This window comes from Simochromis diagramma, unplaced genomic scaffold, assembly GCF_900408965.1.
Source record: "Simochromis diagramma unplaced genomic scaffold, fSimDia1.1 OVJJ01000343.1, whole genome shotgun sequence".
NCBI lineage: Eukaryota > Metazoa > Chordata > Actinopteri > Cichliformes > Cichlidae > Simochromis > Simochromis diagramma.
Window position 1 is genome coordinate 3425645 of NW_024386831.1, and position 18076 is coordinate 3443720.

General features: G+C 41.5%; 1 protein-coding gene across 1 annotated transcript; it reads left to right on the top strand.

Annotated features, from left to right (window-relative positions):
- The first annotated feature begins 209 nt into the window (after window positions 1-209).
- On the top strand, window positions 210-16718 carry wdr75 (WD repeat domain 75). The gene is made up of 21 exons (XM_040027530.1): window positions 210-367; window positions 631-760; window positions 2334-2399; window positions 2920-3019; window positions 3437-3561; window positions 4338-4408; window positions 4828-4944; window positions 5055-5143; window positions 5661-5819; window positions 6059-6118; window positions 7737-7852; window positions 7932-8107; window positions 8217-8383; window positions 8589-8769; window positions 10799-10890; window positions 11087-11182; window positions 12155-12324; window positions 13310-13369; window positions 14827-14973; window positions 15089-15180; window positions 15882-16718. Exons 1-21 carry the CDS (start codon window positions 282-284, stop codon window positions 16093-16095), a joined length of 2514 nt encoding a protein of 837 aa, XP_039883464.1. The 5' UTR covers window positions 210-281; the 3' UTR covers window positions 16096-16718.
- The last annotated feature ends 1358 nt before the right edge of the window (window positions 16719-18076 follow it).

Here is an 18076-nt window from a genome sequence, read left to right on the forward strand (position 1 = left end):
TCAATGTAATACAATAAAGAGCAAATAAAAACTCTTACCATTAAATAAACATTTTGTGGTATGAGACTTTCTGCATATGTAACAAAATGGCAGAGGGTGGGGAACTTTTAAATACAATTAAAACTCCTCATTATTTATTATTTATTAATTTGAAGTCATAAAAGTGTACCGTGTAGTTCTTACTGTAGCCCTCCTATCCAGCAGGGGGCGCGTGTTAAACGGAGTGGTGCTGACCGAGTGAGGAGCAGCGCTCAGAGGTGAGAGTTCACTCCGGTAAAAACATGGTTGAGCACGGGGATATCCGCGTGGTTCACCGCGGCGGCAGTAAAATAAACTTCAGGGATCCTGTGATAACCCACGACTCCAGGTGAGCGAGTGTTTTAACCTGCCGATGTTTCATATTTAGTGGAAAGGTCTCGCGCGGTTCGTGTCGTTTGTGTTAGCCTCAGAGCTGAGGCTGTTAGCATTAGCTTGAGAAGCTGCTGGATGTTCCTGCTGCTGTTTACAGCATAGTATCAGCAGCTCGTCTCAGCTCCGTGACTCTGACTGAGCCACAGACCAAGACTGAGCTGTGTCCCGGTCCCTACATGTTTGTTTGATGTTTGTTTCCTCATATTTGTATCGCTGCAGGTTCCTTCTGTGCGCCTCCGGAGAGGCTGTGAAGGTGTTCAGCACCTCCACAGAGGAGTGTATCCACGAGCTGCGGGGTCACACCGGGCTGGTGACAGGTGTGCTGCTCAGACCCTCAAACCACTTACAGGTACAGTCACCTCTCCACCTAGAAAAACGACTTTTTTCAAGACGTCTTTATCCAGAAACTCGCTGATATTCATTTAATGTTAGAAAATACAGGAAACAGCAGAATAGCTGCTGAAGCCACTTTTTCTTTACGTGTAATTATTTATTATTTATTAAGTTTAGTTCAATCCCCCAGCTCTGATCAAACAAGAATCAGATCTCTTTTTATTTTTATTTATTTACTTACTCATTATCCTCATTACTCACTGTGTTGGTTCAGGCCAGAGGCAAAGTAAGTAAACTCTTGATTCTCTGTTCCTGAAAGAGCCCTAACTTAAACTCTGAGTCAGTTACGATTAGTGGTGCAACGGATCCAAAATCTCACGGTTCGGATCGGATCACGGTTTTAAGTCACGGATGGGATCAATTTTCGGCTCAGCAAAAAAAGACAAAAATTTAACTCGCCATTTACTTATTTAGGTATTTTTTGCCTATTAAAAAACATTCAACTCAAGACTCATTCCTCGCAGTTATATAAAAACAAATTAAGGTGCAATATAGGGCAGTACAGGTCTTTGTATCTACCACTCCGTGGTAATATAATGAGCGGTCACAACGCTTTCTGTTGCCCTGGAGGTCCACCCATTAGGGCAACAGAAGATGCCTGGGACAGTTCAGGCATAACTTTAGACTTTTCGTGCTCATACATGCTTGGAACGATCTGATCGCTGAAGTGGACGCGCAACGGGATATCATAGCGTGGCTCAAGCACGTTCATCATAGTTTAAACCCCCTTGTTTTACACAACGGAATACGGCCTCACGTCTGCAGCTAAACACTCCAATAGCTTTTGTAATAGCTTTAGCCCGGATGGATTGGGCAGCAAATGGCGCAAACTCCTCTGCTCCTCCTGGACTGCTAGCACTGGCCATAACTATGGCTTGACAGACTGACCACGCGTACCATGCACATACTTTTTTTTCTTCTTTTTCGAATCTTCGGATCACGTGTGTGCCGAACCGTGGAGTGGGATCGGTCCAGATTACGAATCAACGGTGATCCGTTGCACCACTAGTTACCATGGAAATGGAGCCTGGGAACCATTCCTGGTACCTGACTCCTTCCCTCCTGCTCCTCATACACTCACCTGCTGCTTTATTAGGTACACCTTTGGACCACCTTTTGTCTTCAGAGCTACCTTACTTCAAGGCACAGATTCAAAAAGCTGCTGGAAACATGCCTCAGAGATTTTGGTCCATGTTGACACGATAACATACAGATGTGTCTCTTGCACATCCATGATGGAAATGGCCTGTTCCACCACACCCCTCAGGGATAACGCTGGGTTTACTGAGCTAATGCTGATCAATGTTTCTGGGTCCAAAAAGTTGGCTTTTAGACTTTGAGTTTGTTAAACCTCCTTTTCAGCAGGACCCTATTTTTTTCCCTCACTTATTTTTTAATTGTTTTTATTCTCTGTATTTTTCTTTTTATTATTATTGTTTTTGGGTTGTTGTTTTTTTTTTATATATATATATTTCTATATAAATACAGTTCATTGTTATGTCTCACACTGTGCTTGTGTTGTGCTGCAGGTTTACTCTTCATCGCTAGATGGCACTCTCAGACTCTGGGACTTCACAGACGGGATTCTTATTAAGGTTGGACGTTGAGTCTTGTTGTTTCTCTCCAGTCTTTTCTGTCACTGTGGATCATCAAACTCCAGCTGCAACACACACTTTCCTATTTTATCTCTGTTTATAAAAGTGAAATGAAGGGTTTATTTATTATTAGGCAGCCCTCAAACAGTTAGAGTGAGCAGGGCACCTGTGATCAGTCTGCGAACATGCAGATGATGCAGATCCTGTTCATGATAATAAAGGAAATGTGTTCTATCTTCTGTGCTTTGACTGCATAACTGAATTTTCTTGAGCTAACAGAAGTTTTTTGCATTAGTTCTGAAACATTTCCTCTCGATGTCCTTGTGGGTGAATAATTTAACTAATTATATATATTTTTTGTAAATGAACTCTCATATAAATGAATTGTTTCACCTTAAATTAGCTACAAAACATGGAAATTCAGCAGAAAAAGGAGTAGAGGTGTTTATGATGAGGTTTGTGGGTCCAGTTTAAGAGCCCATGTTTCCAAGATGCATGACAGCTGTGCGGTCTCTTCTAGACTTGTGTCATTGGATACCCAATCTACTCCTTCTACGCCTCTGCCAAACATGAAAACGTCATCTTTATTGTTGCATCCATGCCGAGTGACAAAAGAGCGGGTAAGTGTGACATCAGAGCGCCATTCAGACTCCATTTGTGAAGTAAAGTTTCTAGAACTCAGTGTGAATCTGTTACACCACCGTCTGAGGGGTAAAGGAAGAGTCCCCAAACAAGGTTTATTAATAAAGTGTGATATTTATTTAATCGCAGGCTACTGCAGGGTGACCCAAGGGGGAAAATAGCAGAGTGATGCTTCTCAGGGCAAGAAGTCAAATATTAAGAAAAAACTAGCCAGGCAGATGCCTGTATGTGTCATAGCCTCTTCATGTTGAATGTTATTGCTTGTTTTGGAATAGTTTTAATGTGTTGGAGTCACCAGGTCGTCCTCGAACCAGCTTTAATATGTGGGAAGAAGGAGGTTTTTTTTAGAGGTCACTGAATGGGAATGTGTGAAAAAGGCTGATTTGTGTTTGCAGAGCGTTTCCAGCTGGTTGCGGTCCATCTGCCACAGAGTGGAGATCAAATGGTGGAGGCTCAAGAACTTTCTGCCGTACTCAGTGGCGTCAACCCCAACCCAGCAGCCATCGCCTTTGGCAGAGGGGTACGTACATGCCGCCACAGCTGATACCAAGAACTGACTACTTCGACTTAATCTGTCAGGAACTTTAGTTTGACAACTGAAGTTTCTCGAGGAAACGGTATTTTAGAGGGGAGTATATGAGAGAAAGCTAATGCTTCTTCGCTGCAGATTATTTTAGTGAATCAATGATCAGCTGTTCCCAGTGAGTCCCTCGTCCTCCATTAGCTTTCAGCTCCTTCGTCTTGGACTGCAGCCGGTGTTCTTTGCTAGCCCAGCACCACATGAACCAGTTCTTCCTCTGCTACAGGCTCTGATTGGAGTGACTCTACAGCTAATCACAGAACTATAAAAACAAGGACAACTGTTGCGAGCTGCATCCCAAAGTGTAGAATGATGTTGGAGTCGGTCTGACTGCAGGATTTTTTGGGGGGAAAGGTGCTGGGTGGTACTGAGGCTGGCAGGGAAAGAACAAGGCAGTGAGGAGTGGAGGTTGAGGTAACAGGCTAGCAGCGCTGCAACTTTCAAAATAAGAGCCAGGGATTGTCCACTAGTCAATGTTGTCAGAGAAAATACAAATTATTAAAGGACCAGACTTTGGTGACATGAATGTGCCAAAGAAGTCTGCCTGAGGAAGCAGAAATGTGGAGCTTGTGCACACTTCAGGGTGTTTTAAGTCCAAAACTCTTTATCATTGTACTTCACTGTGTTTAGCAGACAACAGTTCAAACGTTACTTCAGACTGAAGTGTTTTAAATCCAAATGTGTCTGATGCTTATCGCCTGCTTTAATCTTCACAGGGAGAATTTATTGCTTCAGTGAACGACTTGCAGCTGGAGGTCTATTTCTTCAAGAAGCAGAAGTCGTACAGGTGAGAGTGAAGATGGTCACTGGAGGTGACTTAGATTTTTAAAATTCAGGCTCCTATTATTTATTTCTCCTGTTCCAACGCTGAATGATTATTTTAGAGTTTTGTTTAAGGCTTCAGGCCGCTCTGAATGCTCAGTTTCACACAGGAGAAAAACGTCTCTTATGTGGTCATATCAGTTGTGTTCTGTTTGAGAGGTAGAGCCAATCAGGCGAAAGTACTTCAAGTGTCAGAGATTGTATATTATTTAAACTTTTACAGCTGGTGGGCTAGATGTTAATTTTAAAAAGGTTATCGTGTTAGTTTTATTTATTTATTTTTGTCATGGAGAGAAGCAGTGCTGCTGTCACACATGACAAAGGCCATGTTGTGTTGGCTGATGTTCAGTAACACCAAACATCTGTCCTGGTGCTGGTTTTTAGGTTTTTCCTGAAAGAAGACAACAAAAAGGGCGGCTGGAACACATTCACATGCGTCGCCTGTCACCCGAAAGATGACTGCATCGCCACGGGACACGAAGACGGGAAGATCCGCCTGTGGTGAGGGACCTCGACTGAAACAAACGCAGATTATCGATGATCCAGATCTTAAACTTCTGCTGGTCGCTGGTTTTGCGTTGTAAAACTGACATTCCTGCTCATCCTTTTAGGAGAAACTTTAACCACAAGAAGGAGTACACGTACTCCACTCTGCACTGGCACCACAGCGCCGTCAACTCGCTCTGCTTCACTCCAGAAGGTATTCATAGCTGTATTATAGTTATTACCTGGTTCCCACGATCGTTAGGAAGTCCTTAATAATCTGAAATTGAAATAACAATTAAAATGGCATCAAAATATCTTATATTATACCTTTTTGTGGGTATTAAATTTGCAGAAGTTGTGAGAGTCAGTAGAATAATTTTAAAGTTGTTTGCTTAACTTTCTTTTGTGCTCCTTTATTTTTTTAGTAACTTGGATCAAAACAGTAGGGGTGATATTTAGATTTATTTATTTTTAATCAAATTATCAAAAGCACAATAAGAAAAGGAAAACACATCAACTAAACTCTAAAAAAAGGACTTTCTAAAAGTAAAAATATTGTAATTTTCTTGAAATCATCCATTTTTGCTACAGTTTTTTTACAGAAAGTGTAAACCAACTTACTAACACAGCAAGTTCCACATGTATATATTCTTCCAAGGAACAAGGAAACAAACAGAAATCACTCCTCTGTGTGTTACGGTTTTAGTTATGTATTTATTTTGTATTGTCAGGGACCAACCTGCTGAGTGGAGGTGTGGAGTCTGTGCTCGTCCAGTGGAGGTACAACCAAGAGAGCGAGCGGGACTTCCTGCCCCGCCTGGGTGGCGCCATCACTCACATCACCGTCTCACCTGATGGATCGCTATTCTGTACCTCACACAGTGACAACAGTAAGGAGTCTCAGCCTGCAGGATTTCAATGCAGATACACACAAATTATTGTCAGTGAAATTCGGTGAACTTGGTCCATTCTTTCAAATCAAGTCGTGCACCTCTCAGATTTCACTAGATTGATTTCAGAGCATTTGAGTCACTCAAATAAAATGCAGTTAAACGGCTCAGGTTCCAAACTCATTTTCTGCTTCAGCGATTTCCTTGTTTATTGAAGGTTTTGTTTCCCTTCCTTATAGAGATCGCCATCATCCAGAGTTGCGTTAAAGTGTCTGCTGTCATTCAGGGCCTGGTCAAAGGTGAGTACATACTGTAAGGTGACTTTTGAGCATGATGTATGTATAAATAATAAAGATATCATGTAAATGATCTGTGCAGTTCTAGGAAAACATGAAGCCTTTAATGCACTAGTGTTAATTTAAGATGTGCTTTATTGATCCCTAAAGTACAGAAGCCAACACATGAAAAACAAAAATAAATGCAATATCGTAAAACAAAATAATAAAAATAAAAGTTTAAAAAAAATATACCAAAGGAGCTCATTTAAATAGAAAATAGGTCATGATCTGCACCATAGACTTCATTATAGAATGTAAAAGAAAGGAAGGCAGTGAGACAGTAATTCTTTGCTTATTTTCCAACACAACACAAATTTTTAGCATCAGTAACACTGCTGAGGTGTATGTGACGCTAAAAGTGATCCTAAAATGTGCGTTTGCAACATGTTTTTGAACCTGCATGAACATGAGCACGACTTTGAAATGCCATTGTTGGGATTTGTCACAAAAATTGAAGCAAAATAAAGAATTGTCACCATAGTGCTGGAAATTAAGTGAAAGAGCTCAGCGAATGACAGTTTCAGAATGATGCCGTAAGGAGTTTAAATATAAAATAAATTCAGGTGTGAAGTGGAAAAGATTTCTGCATCGCTCGGGATCGACATGCGGTTACCACAATAACTGCGTCAGCTAACGGAGGAATCCAAACAGTGTGATTCAAATTGAAAAGGGCTGTGACGAAACGATACCACATTCGAGTCCATTTGCATAGGTGTATTCCCACACAGAGTGGAGGATTATGGGTACACAGCCTACACAGACATCCTCCACTAAACCAGCAGCATGAATCTCAAAGTGGATGACGCTGCGTGTAGGTGGAGTGGTTGGAACAGGAAAGCTGAGTTCACCATGCAGAGAAAACATGGCACAACAGCACAACCAGCAGACAGTGGAGATGACAGTTAGCAACGCTGAACATAGGATCAACACACGATCATCTGTGAGCAAAACACAAAAACATTCCTTCACCACAGCTAGTGCAATCCCAAATTTTCTCTCAGTTTAACATCTCATTGTCTGCTGGAAAAGTCCGGAAGCTAAGCACGGACATCGGTGTTCCCGACGGTCATAAATAAGGTCACTAAACTCATTAAGCTATTATTTCACATTTCTCACAATGATCGCTGGAACGGTCACACACTCAATGTGGTGGACAGCAGTCAGGTAATGTGCGCATGATGTCACATGAGAAACCACCACACTTTGAAGAAAAACCACAAGTAGATTTGAAAAACAAAGTGCAAACCAACTAACTTTATCTTCACATAAAACGCAAAAAGAAATAGAAATTTACTTTGTTACCATGATAAAGGTGTTTAAAACAAAAGAAGCACCAAAAAAACCCATTTGAACAAATGCACCAAGCAGGGAAAACAAGTAACTGTTATTGACTGGTGATGTGAGACTGGAGGAAATGTAGTTTAAAAAAAAAATGTACCTTTTGAATTTCTTTATGCATTCATCACCTGCCAATAATGTGTTTTCACAATTAATGATATCATAAGTTTGTATCAGAAAGAAATAAAATAATGTCTGAGTATGTGGGGTTAATCCTCCTTAAACCTGTTTTCTTCTTCAGGCGACAGCATCAGGACAGACTTGATGATGGATCCTCGCAGCAAAGCTCTGGTGCTAAACGGGAAACCCGGACATCTGCAGTTTTACTCGCTCCAAAGAGACAAACTGCTGTACAATGTAAGCTCTCAGCAGGTCTCACACACGGGTGGATTTGAAAGTGTGGAAACTAGGTTAACATTGTCTGTTTCTCCCACAGCTGGACATCGTGCAGCAGGAGTACATTCATGAATCGGGCCTGCAGCAGTTCGAGGTGGTCAAAGCGGCGTTTGACGCCTCTGGCTCGTGGTTGGCGACGGTGGAGGAAAGACATCAGAAAGCTGCTGAGCTGGAGCTGAACCTGAAGCTGTGGGCTTTCGATGAACAGACGCAGAGGTACAGATGTTACAGCTGTTTGTCTGTGGGCTGCAGGGTCAGTCAAGGTTTCTCTTTCATGTGATGAAAATAGTGTAACAATAACCAACCACACCCCTGTCACATGCAGTTTTGTGCTGAACACGACCATCTCGGCCCCCCACGACGCCCAGATTACCGCCATGTGCTTTTGCCAGCCCGCCGACAGCCAGACCACCCTGCTGGTCTCCACCAGCAAAGACGGACACTTCAAAGCCTGGCAGCTCGCTGCTCCGGCCCACACAGATGGTACAGACGGTAAGCAGTCAACCGAAAAAGCCAACCACCTAAATTCTCATAATATTAACTGTTTAATGGAGGTTTTTAAGTTTCTACCAGTGTGCTTTTCAGAACATCACGTTGAACATGAGGTTTAAACCAAATTAGGCTTGCTTTTCTTTCCCCTTCACACAGTAATTCAGCTTATGTCTGTCTCTCTCTCTTTGTTTCCTCTGACTTGCAGATGAAGGTCCTTCCTGGTTATGTGATTTCGTCAGTGCTTATCACGGCCTGGTGCCCGAATGCTGCAGCTTCTCGGCTGACGGCTCTCTGCTAGCCGTCGCCTTTCAGGAGGTGGTGACCGTGTGGAGCCCCTCCACCTGGGAGCTCCTGACAACCCTGTCGCAGCCGCCGGGAGCTGTCAGGTCAGCGCGTAGACTCATACAGAACGGGACAAATATCAGCACCGTCGCGGTGACCGGTTTAAGCTTGTAGCGTTAGTTAACCCCGTCAAGTTTCCTCATTCCTCTTCAAAGAGCGTAGACACACAGAGAACGGGTCAAATATCAGCACCGTCATGGTGACTGGCTTAAGTTTGTTACAAGTTATTATCAAAACTTGCACAAGTAAAAAGCCAATAAGAGGAATTCCCCGACACATCTGTGTAAACCTGTTTATCAGGTTTAACTGGTGAAGATGCATCTCTTCAGCTGCTGCCATCAGTCAGACAGGTGTTTCAAACAGCCGCGCTAAAGTTAGAGCTGTAGGCTGACAGACCGGTTGTTGAATTTGCCAAAATTTGAATTTTTTTTCAGATTTTTTTGCATTATTATAGATTAAGCCGTTAAATAATGTGTCGTGGTGTCATAGAGGGTTTAATAAAGTATTTAGAAAAATTAACTGAAGAAATGAGATAACCAAGTTAAAGTCCAAAAATGTTTCCTAAAATGTCAAAACCTCAAACTTCACAAGCAGTGACATCACGCTCTCATTATTTTCCATTAATTTTAAGTTAAAAAATGTCAAATTGAATGTGTGTTGTTTAGTAACGATTCACCAAGATCAGTCACACTCCATGTGGTGTTATAACCACACGTTAAAGATGGAAAAGTGGTCAGCATCACTGGCGGGGCAAATTTCACTGGCTGACCAGCTGTGGTCGCGCCCTCGGGCGAGAGCAGGGGGCTTTATCCTCGTAGCTGAGAGGTTTGCTGGACAAGGATTTGTGTCGTGGTGCTTTATTTTCAGTTCAACCATTAAATGACTTTCTCTGAAAGCGGTTTTAGAAATAATTGCACCATGTGTGCTTGTAACCACGGTGATGACACTTAGGTCAAGGCTTCAAAATCAGGGCTTCACAAATTAGTATGCATCAGCGCTTTGGCTGTGTCCATCTTTTATATACAGTCCAGGTGAGTACGTAGTGTAGAGTTTTTGTTTTAGAATAGAATAGCTCTTTATTGTCACTATACATGTTATTCACAGTGTTTACCGCTTGATAGTAAAACCTGCGCAACTCGAGCAACAGTGGACATTTGGCTAAAACGGGGGATGTGCTCCATCGTTCACTGCCAGCAGCTGTTCTGAATGAGTTAAGCAGGTTTTCCCGACAGAAGTTCAGAGCTTTGTTTCTCAGAGCACCGAAGGATTTTTAACCTTCTGTGCAAAAACGAGCGCTGTCGTTTCGTAACACTGCTCAAGTCTCCAAAAATGTTGGCACGTTTCCCCTCAGCTGACAAGAGGCCCACAGAGGTCACTGAGGACGTGAAACTACTGCTGCTGGTTTCTGTACCACTTTTTTGAAATAATCCCCCGAAAAACAGAGTCAGCTTTTAGCACGTTTGTAGGAAAAACAAAAAGAGATGACTTGCATTAAAATGAAGGAAACAGAATGTTAAAATCACTTGAATATTCATTACTGGACATTTATTTTTGTTTCCTCTCACATGAATCTCAGTTTGTCTGAACTTAAAGTGCGTAAAAGCCTCTCTGGCCAAAAAGTCAGTCACCCTCTGACAGCTTTCTTTAAATAAGCACACAGTTTCTGTGTAATTTCAAATTCAGATGTGAAGAGACGGACAGATGTTTAGACAGCTGCCCGTTGCTACCCCTTACATAACCACCACCTATAGATGTCCAGAGCTGAGTCACCAGATCTCAGTCATTAATAATGTTTGCCCTCGCCTGCTGAGGGATAATTATAATTACAACACTTTACCTCATCTGAGTTACTTTAAAAGGAAAACATTTGTTTTTATAATAGGAATGTCTGTTTGTGATTTTCTGTGCTCTTAGCTCTGAGTGGGTCTTTGCATGTTCTCATTTCAAGTTCCTAAGTGCAAAAGCTAATCCTGAGAAGTATGCGTGGTGTGAGGAGCTGGTTGGTTGGGAATTGCACTTCAGATTGTTTAACCACGAGATAAATAAAAAAGGACCTTTTTTCCCCTCCATCAGTGATCTTTGTTTTGGGCGACTGAGCTGTTCCAAGTATCTGCTGGGAACCACCGCCAGCAATCTGCTCTGCTGGAACCTCCTCACCTGCTCTTGTAAGACTTCGCCCTATGTACAGACATGCTCTGTGCAACTTAAAAAACTATTTTTATCCCAAAAGTCTGAACAGATTCTAACATATCCTTAAAACTTAGGCTCTCAGATATGAGAGGTCTGTTGACTGGTTAAAAAAAATTGCATGTCTCCATCTGTTTTTCCCCTCCATGTCTTCCTCTGTGTCCGATTTGGCAGTGGAGTGGAGCACTTCCATGGATGTCAGGCGGCTGCTGGCCGACCCCCTCTCCGAGAACATGGCTGCCTTTTGCTATCAGAGCGGATCCACTGACCGTAAGCTTCAGACCGTCCACGTTAAAACTGCACAAAAGGCATCTGAGAACTCTAACCTGATTGGCTCATAGTGGTGCTGTAACCTCAAGATTGGACCCAACAACGAAATCCAGTTTAATTTGACTCAAATAAAAAGGCCACTCTGGTTCCTCAGAATCAGAGTGGCCTTTTAATGCAGAGTTTAGACACGAATGAGGAATTTGTCTTTGAGTCGTTGTTCAAAAAACAGTCGTATAGATTGGTATTTAAAGTATATATAGTGTATGCATTTCCCTCACAACAGACAGACACACACACACACAAAATTAGAATGCATACTATCTACCTGCAGATGTAAGCATGGAAATTAAGAAATCTCGCAGAAAAGAACCAAACTGTGTTTACTCACAGCAGCAAGTCAATATGGAGGACCGAAAGTGCCAAAATAAAAATAAAATTGTAGTAGTACTTACTTTTCAATAATCCCACCAATGAAAAAAAATAAAAAATCAGATATGTTTGGCTTGATTAGTAAATTATTCTGCCACCAAATTAATCAAGAATTGATATTAAAAACTAAATGTTTATGTAAAATGTGACTTAAACATATATTAAACTGAGGGTTTTATTTCATTTTTAATTAATTAATCCCTGATTCATTTTTACTCATTTATTTGGAAGTTCATTAATTTAATTATGTATTTATTCACCAATTAACAATGGGAAACTTAATTAGCAAGTTAATAATTAGCTGTATTTATACAGTCTTAAATAAATGCACAGGCAAAATAAAATTTTAGCCCACATTTAATAAATAAAAAGACTAAATGTGATTTTTATGTTATTTTTGATGTATTTAATGACAGGTTAATACATAAACCTAATTGGTAACTTATCCAATAATGTGGAAGATAAAGGTGCTGTCCACACACAATTTCTTTTGTGACTTTTTGAATTGTTTTATATCGCTGTTTCTCTCTTTCCTGCTTTCAGTGTTTGTGTTCAAGCCCAGCGAGCCTCGGCCACTGTTTTCCCATAAGGCTGTGTGCTCGGGGAAGGTGACTCAGGCCGTCTTCGCTCCCAGGGAGGAGATGCTGGAGAGCTGCGAGGAGAGCAGCCAGTGGCTGAACCGCTCTCAGCTTTACTTCCTCACTCAGCAGATGGTAAACAACATTTCAACTTCTGCTGAAGAAAAACAGACCGCGAAGTCGACTTAAATGCTGCTTATGTGCCGGGTCGGCCTGTTTTTTATTGGCAGGGAGAGTCCGTTTAAATCATAAACACTGCTTTTTATTATTATAATATAAAATATGCAAGTATATTTAAGGAACTCTGTTGGATTTGAGTCTGAAAGAAAGACTCGTGAGAGTTGTGAGTGCTCTAAAGCGAGCACTGCACCTACAGGATGTTTGGCGCCTTGCTTTGTTGCTAATTATAAGGTCAGTCAGGTCACTAAAGGCATGGCGTGTCTTGCAGGAATGTCATAGCTCAGCTCTTTTAGAGCCCCCCATCCCCCCGAAGCCTGAAGAGTCTCTCTTCTAATTTTAGGACAAAAGATGAGACCTTTACATATGTGACATTCCTACACCTCCATCTGACTGAAGGTACAGGAGCGGCTGTAGATGTGAAAAATTCAGCTTTACAGTCCTCTGAAGGTGCTTTAGAGGTGCTTCCAGTATTTCCAAGGGGGAATAATGAATGTGGCAGGCACAGGTGTTTGTTTGAAAGTTAAAGGACAAAAATGGCTCCAGAATGAGTCCCAGCTTTACCGTCCTGAGTTTTGGTGTCTGCTCAAACAGCTGTTTTTTGTTGTTTTTTTTCACTTTCCAAACTGACTGACAATCTGTAATGTATCTGTGTAAAAGCTTCGTCCCTGCGGGACTGAACCTGAACTAGTTTCCACAGCACTGAGAATCACTCTGGACTTAGTGGAGAGATAAGATACTGGCCGTTTATCCCTCCCGGGTTGCAGATGACCTCGTAACTGATAGTTTTTGTAAACATCCTTATCTAAACTCAAAGTGTCTGCAGTGAAGAATTAGTTTATGCAGTCAAGCCAAAGGAAAATTATTTGATAAATAGTTTATGAAACGCTTTCATCGTGATAGAAATAAGTACTTTATGCTGACTGTGGACTCTTCCCTGCAGGATCTTATGACATTCACCACCAAAGCCGAGGAGGACAGGCTGCTGGCATCCAGCAAACAGGTGAGCTCCTCCCATTGGTTTTGCACCAAACATTTGGACTTTTATTTGACCTTGTAACACATTTTTCACTTTAAAGTAAGGACCTGCCCACACACTTTGATCTGATTGTTTTTATGTTCAGAGCTTGTGTGAATTAGGGGTCAGTGCAACCACAATAATAGACTTGCTGTTCAGAACTTCCTGTTCCAAGTGCTGGGTGGTGTTTATAAAACAGCAATGGGCTGGAAAGGTACTGCAGAGGGTCTGAGAAGGTTTTTACAGTAAATATATTATTTAGGTAAAGTTTACCTGAAATATTTTCTTATAAAACAAGAAACTGAACCAAGGTGCAATATTAATCAGAGTTATTCTTAATTTTCTGTTTGGAGAAAAGCTCAGAAGAATCAGTGAAAACACAAGGAAGGAAATACTTCGTCTTCAGCCTGTGTGCAGCTGGGTTTAAATGCTTGGTTGGGGCACAGAGGAAGATCTTGAGATTCTGAAATGAGCCGTGTCTGAAATTTGTGGTTTGTGTGCAGTTTCCCACGCACACATTTTACTTTGGTGGGCCGCTGGGGCTAATTTCAGCATTTATTATTTAAGTAGACACTAGAGAAGAGAGGTCTGACCTCTTGCTGTTGAAAGTTCAGTTGCTCTTACTGTCTCCTATTTTAACCACCAGCGATGACAGTCCTCCTTTTGCTGTGAGGAGCTCCTGCGAGCTCCTACTGAGGTGGAGGACTCGGTAGGATTAAACAATGCTAAAAGTGTGTGGGGTAGGATCTAAATCTGTGGGAAACCGCTAATAAAGAGGCCCGTGCAGCCTCTACATTAATCTCCACGGTTTACCATGGGGCGACCAGATCCCAACATGTGTGGGGTATGTTCGTAAGACGTGAAGCAAGTGTTCGGTTTAAATATGACCGTTACAACTCCCTCGCTGAGTAAATATTGTAAGAGGAAGCCAAAGTTCAGTCTTGTGTCTTCTTAATGTTTTCTCTTTTCATCCTAATAAGGTTTAAAAGTTGTTGAGGAGGACAGAAGATGAATATGCTGAGTAGTTCCACATAAAGCGGGACACCTGGCCTCACAAAGCCTAAACATGATGGAGATTAACCCTAATCTGGTCACTGGCCACCTGGTAGAGGTTAAATTACCCAGGATGCTGCATACTGGGAATGTTTAGTGTTTTTGAGCTGTAGAGAGACCAGAGTTGATACCTGAGAGCGAAAAGTGAAGTAAAACATATCAAATGAAAGTCAAACTGTGAGCTGGACTGAGGATTTGTTCCATTTGTTTTCTTCGGGAAGGAACCCGGAGGGTGAAAGAAGTCCATTGCTCTTATCTGAAGTTACAAAACCCTCCAGTGAAAAAGCCATCTGTTGATCCAGCTCCGTTCCCAGCCTCAGATCTGAGAAATGCTCCTCTGCTCTCAGTTTCTCATTAATAACACATGTTTCTTGCTTTCTCCTCTCAAGCTTGTGATTGATGACAGCGTAGCCATGACGCCTTTCTATCTGCTGTTGGGGAAACACAGACAGCAGCAACAGGAGCATCAGGACTCCGACAGCAGCCTGTGGGTGGAGAGAACGGCGCTGCCGCAGACCTCTGCCTCCATGAAAGAGGTTGGTTGTTTGTCCCTCCAGGGATCCCGTCCCTTTTGTGCTGTACGTAACTACAAATGATGGCGTTTTAAGACTTCATTGTTGTTGCTGTTTTTTCCCTTTTTTTTTTTCCCAGCTCCTGCAGACCCCAGCTCACGTGCTGCCCTCCACCTCATACCTGTGCTCCATGTTTGTTCAGTCTCTGCTCATCTCTGTCTCAGACGCCAGGTCAGTAATCCAGCTTTTCCTGAATAATTGTTGAAGCCGCTGCAGTTGTTTGTTTCCTACTGAGCGTATACACAAGGTGTGAGTCAGAATCCATAACTGGTTTAAATTTGTCCAATTTTTCGCTCAAGATCATCTTCCCAGGTATCTGCAGACAGCTTCTGGCGTGGCTGCTATTTGTAGATCTCTCAGTGAAACAGAAAACACAAAAAATGCATTCAGCAAGCAGGGAAAAGGTTTTAAAAACGATCCACACATCAGTTTAAAATAAATCAACATCAGACTTTAGTGCAGCACCCAGACTGGAATGCAGGCTATAATAGACATGATGTAAAAGTGTAAATATTTATAAGAAAGATTCATAATGAAAACCTGAGGAAAAAAAATGAACATTTTTTCCTGGAGAAACTTTAAAATGAGATGCCAGGGCTCGGTCTTAAAAGGCGAGAGACTCTGGGCAATATTAGCATTAAGAGAAGATGATAAAAGATTTTTCAAATTAAAGTTTTAGATTTTCAGACTCTTTTAAGCCTCGTTTGGTCTGATGATCTCAGTGTGGATTAAGAAAATATAATTGAAACTGAGGCTTCACATGATCCAGCAGCACATGTGAAACTGAGGTCTGTTTATCTCTAAAAATATGCTGAGTCACATTGGTGTTGATAATTTTTTTGGGGGGGATTTTGGTGTTCTCGTGGCCTCAGGGAGGAAAAGGCACATGCAGAAGAGGAAATGGAGAGCGAGAAAGAGGAAGAGGACTCTGAGGAGGAAATGGAATCCAGCAGGTCCAAACCGGAGCTGGCGGCGGCAGCGGCGACAGAGTCGGACACCCCCGCTCTAACGAAGGCTCAGGCGAGAGAACTGAGGAGGGTGAGGAAGCTGGATCACAGCTGGCTCGCAGGCCTCCTGGACTCCTAACCAGAGCCTGTACGAGGTTTCCACCAGCAGCTCGGACGTTTTCTGTTTTATACCATTAAGTCAAAGTGGGCTTCTTCCACTTTGTCTCCCTGACTGGAAACAAATCTCTGTGCAAACACAAAGCACATATTTGATTACACAATCCTCAAGTCATTATTGGACAAGTTTATGACATCCAAACAATGGAACCCCTCCCAGCTTTTCCTCCGCTGTTGTACAGCGAGCGCGAGTTTCCACCAGTTTTCTTGCCAAAACTCTGGACTGAATTTTTGGTCTGGATTCTTTTCAATCCTCAATTGTTTTGTCTTATTCTTTTTTTTTTCTTTTTTGGAAAATAAATATTTGTACCAAACCAGAGTTCTGCTGCTTCTAGGTTTTTTTTCACTAAAGCATAAAAATATTTCCTCTTATCTGTTCTCTCAGCATGTTTTCATGTATACAAAAAGCTGCAGTATCTGCTGTTTTTGAGAAATGTGACATTTCCACTGTTGATGTTCCAGCTGCAGAGAAGCATCCCCGCCATGCTCAGCATGGTGGTTTCACAGCTTAAGTACTCCATAAGTGACACTATGAATAGGTGTTGAGTTGATCTGATTCTCCTGAACTTATGAAGCGACAAGGCATCAAAAAAGCACAGGATTTTGACCCACGTTTGTGTGCTTCAAAGACCCATAACTATGAAAATATTCACAGTATGAAAGGAAAGTTTTGGCTCCATTAAATATAATGAAGTTGCTGAGAATCCCGACTTCTCTTTAACGTCGCTGCTGTTTTAGTTTTCGCTCTCCGTTTACGTCCAAAGTTATAGTAGAGCTTTTCTTTTGTTTTTTTAACTTCTAGTGTTTTAGAAGTCGTCTCGTTATAACATGGTTTATCGTCTTCATTATCTAACACACTAATCCAGACGGGTCATTTCATCAGGAAGTAGGTTTTTTTTTTTTTTTTGCTTTGTTTTAACTCCATTTTATTTTGGAAAACACTTTTCTTTCTGGGGAATCTGGAAATTGTAGCTACAGTTATAACCTTGGCTACACTCCTCAAGTAAATGATGGATTTGGGTTTTTTTTGTTTTGGTTTGTTTTGTTTTTTAATATAGTTTCCAAGTTTGCATGACTTTCAGTATCTTCAGAGTTCAAGCTGTTTTCCATTATCAGTATAATGAAGGGTAAAGGTCATATATGTGACTTTGGTTGTATATGCTTGTGAACCACATTCAGTTCTGCTTTCACAAAGGGTCACAAGTTATTGTGACCCTTTTAGTGATGTAAAGGTTGAATAGCTGACGCATGGGCACTGCTGCTGTTTTTGATCAATGCCCATATTTTTGTGTGACCTCCAACCTTGAAATGTCTGATTACTGCTGCTATAAGGTTTGTTCGCACTCTTGAGTCCTGAAGTCTTGAGTAAGCTGATTTCAGGCAGAGCTGCTGGTGTTTTTTGGGGGTTTTTTTTCCCCAGGATTAGGGATGACGGTGCAGTTTCACATCAGCATCTTTCAGTTCCTTTCCTGATCAGGTGCTGCTGAAAAATCATCTGTTTCTTTTCACAGTAACTGATCAAACCGGGTCATTCTCATCTAGTCGTAAGCTTTATCCGTCACCTTTATTGACTCATTATAATTGAGGGATTGTAAAGCTGAGCTGGTATCTGTAAAAACACTTTGGCCGCTGTGACCGTGTCATTATAAATTTGACCTAAACTCCAGTACAAATTCAGTGTAATATTAATACTTTTACAGTATAAACCAAATCCAGAAAATCCCATGAAGGCTGTGTAAAATATAAGTGAAATATAATTTAAAAATAGAATGAAATGATTTGCAAATCTCATAAATCTCCTGGAGTGATTCATAATAAAATACAGAAAAGAATTATACAAATCTAAACTGGTAAAATGTACTATTTAAAAACAAAATGAGCTCATTCGTTTTACAGTACTGGAGAATCTTTACCTTGACAGTATAAAGTGCCATGAGGAGACA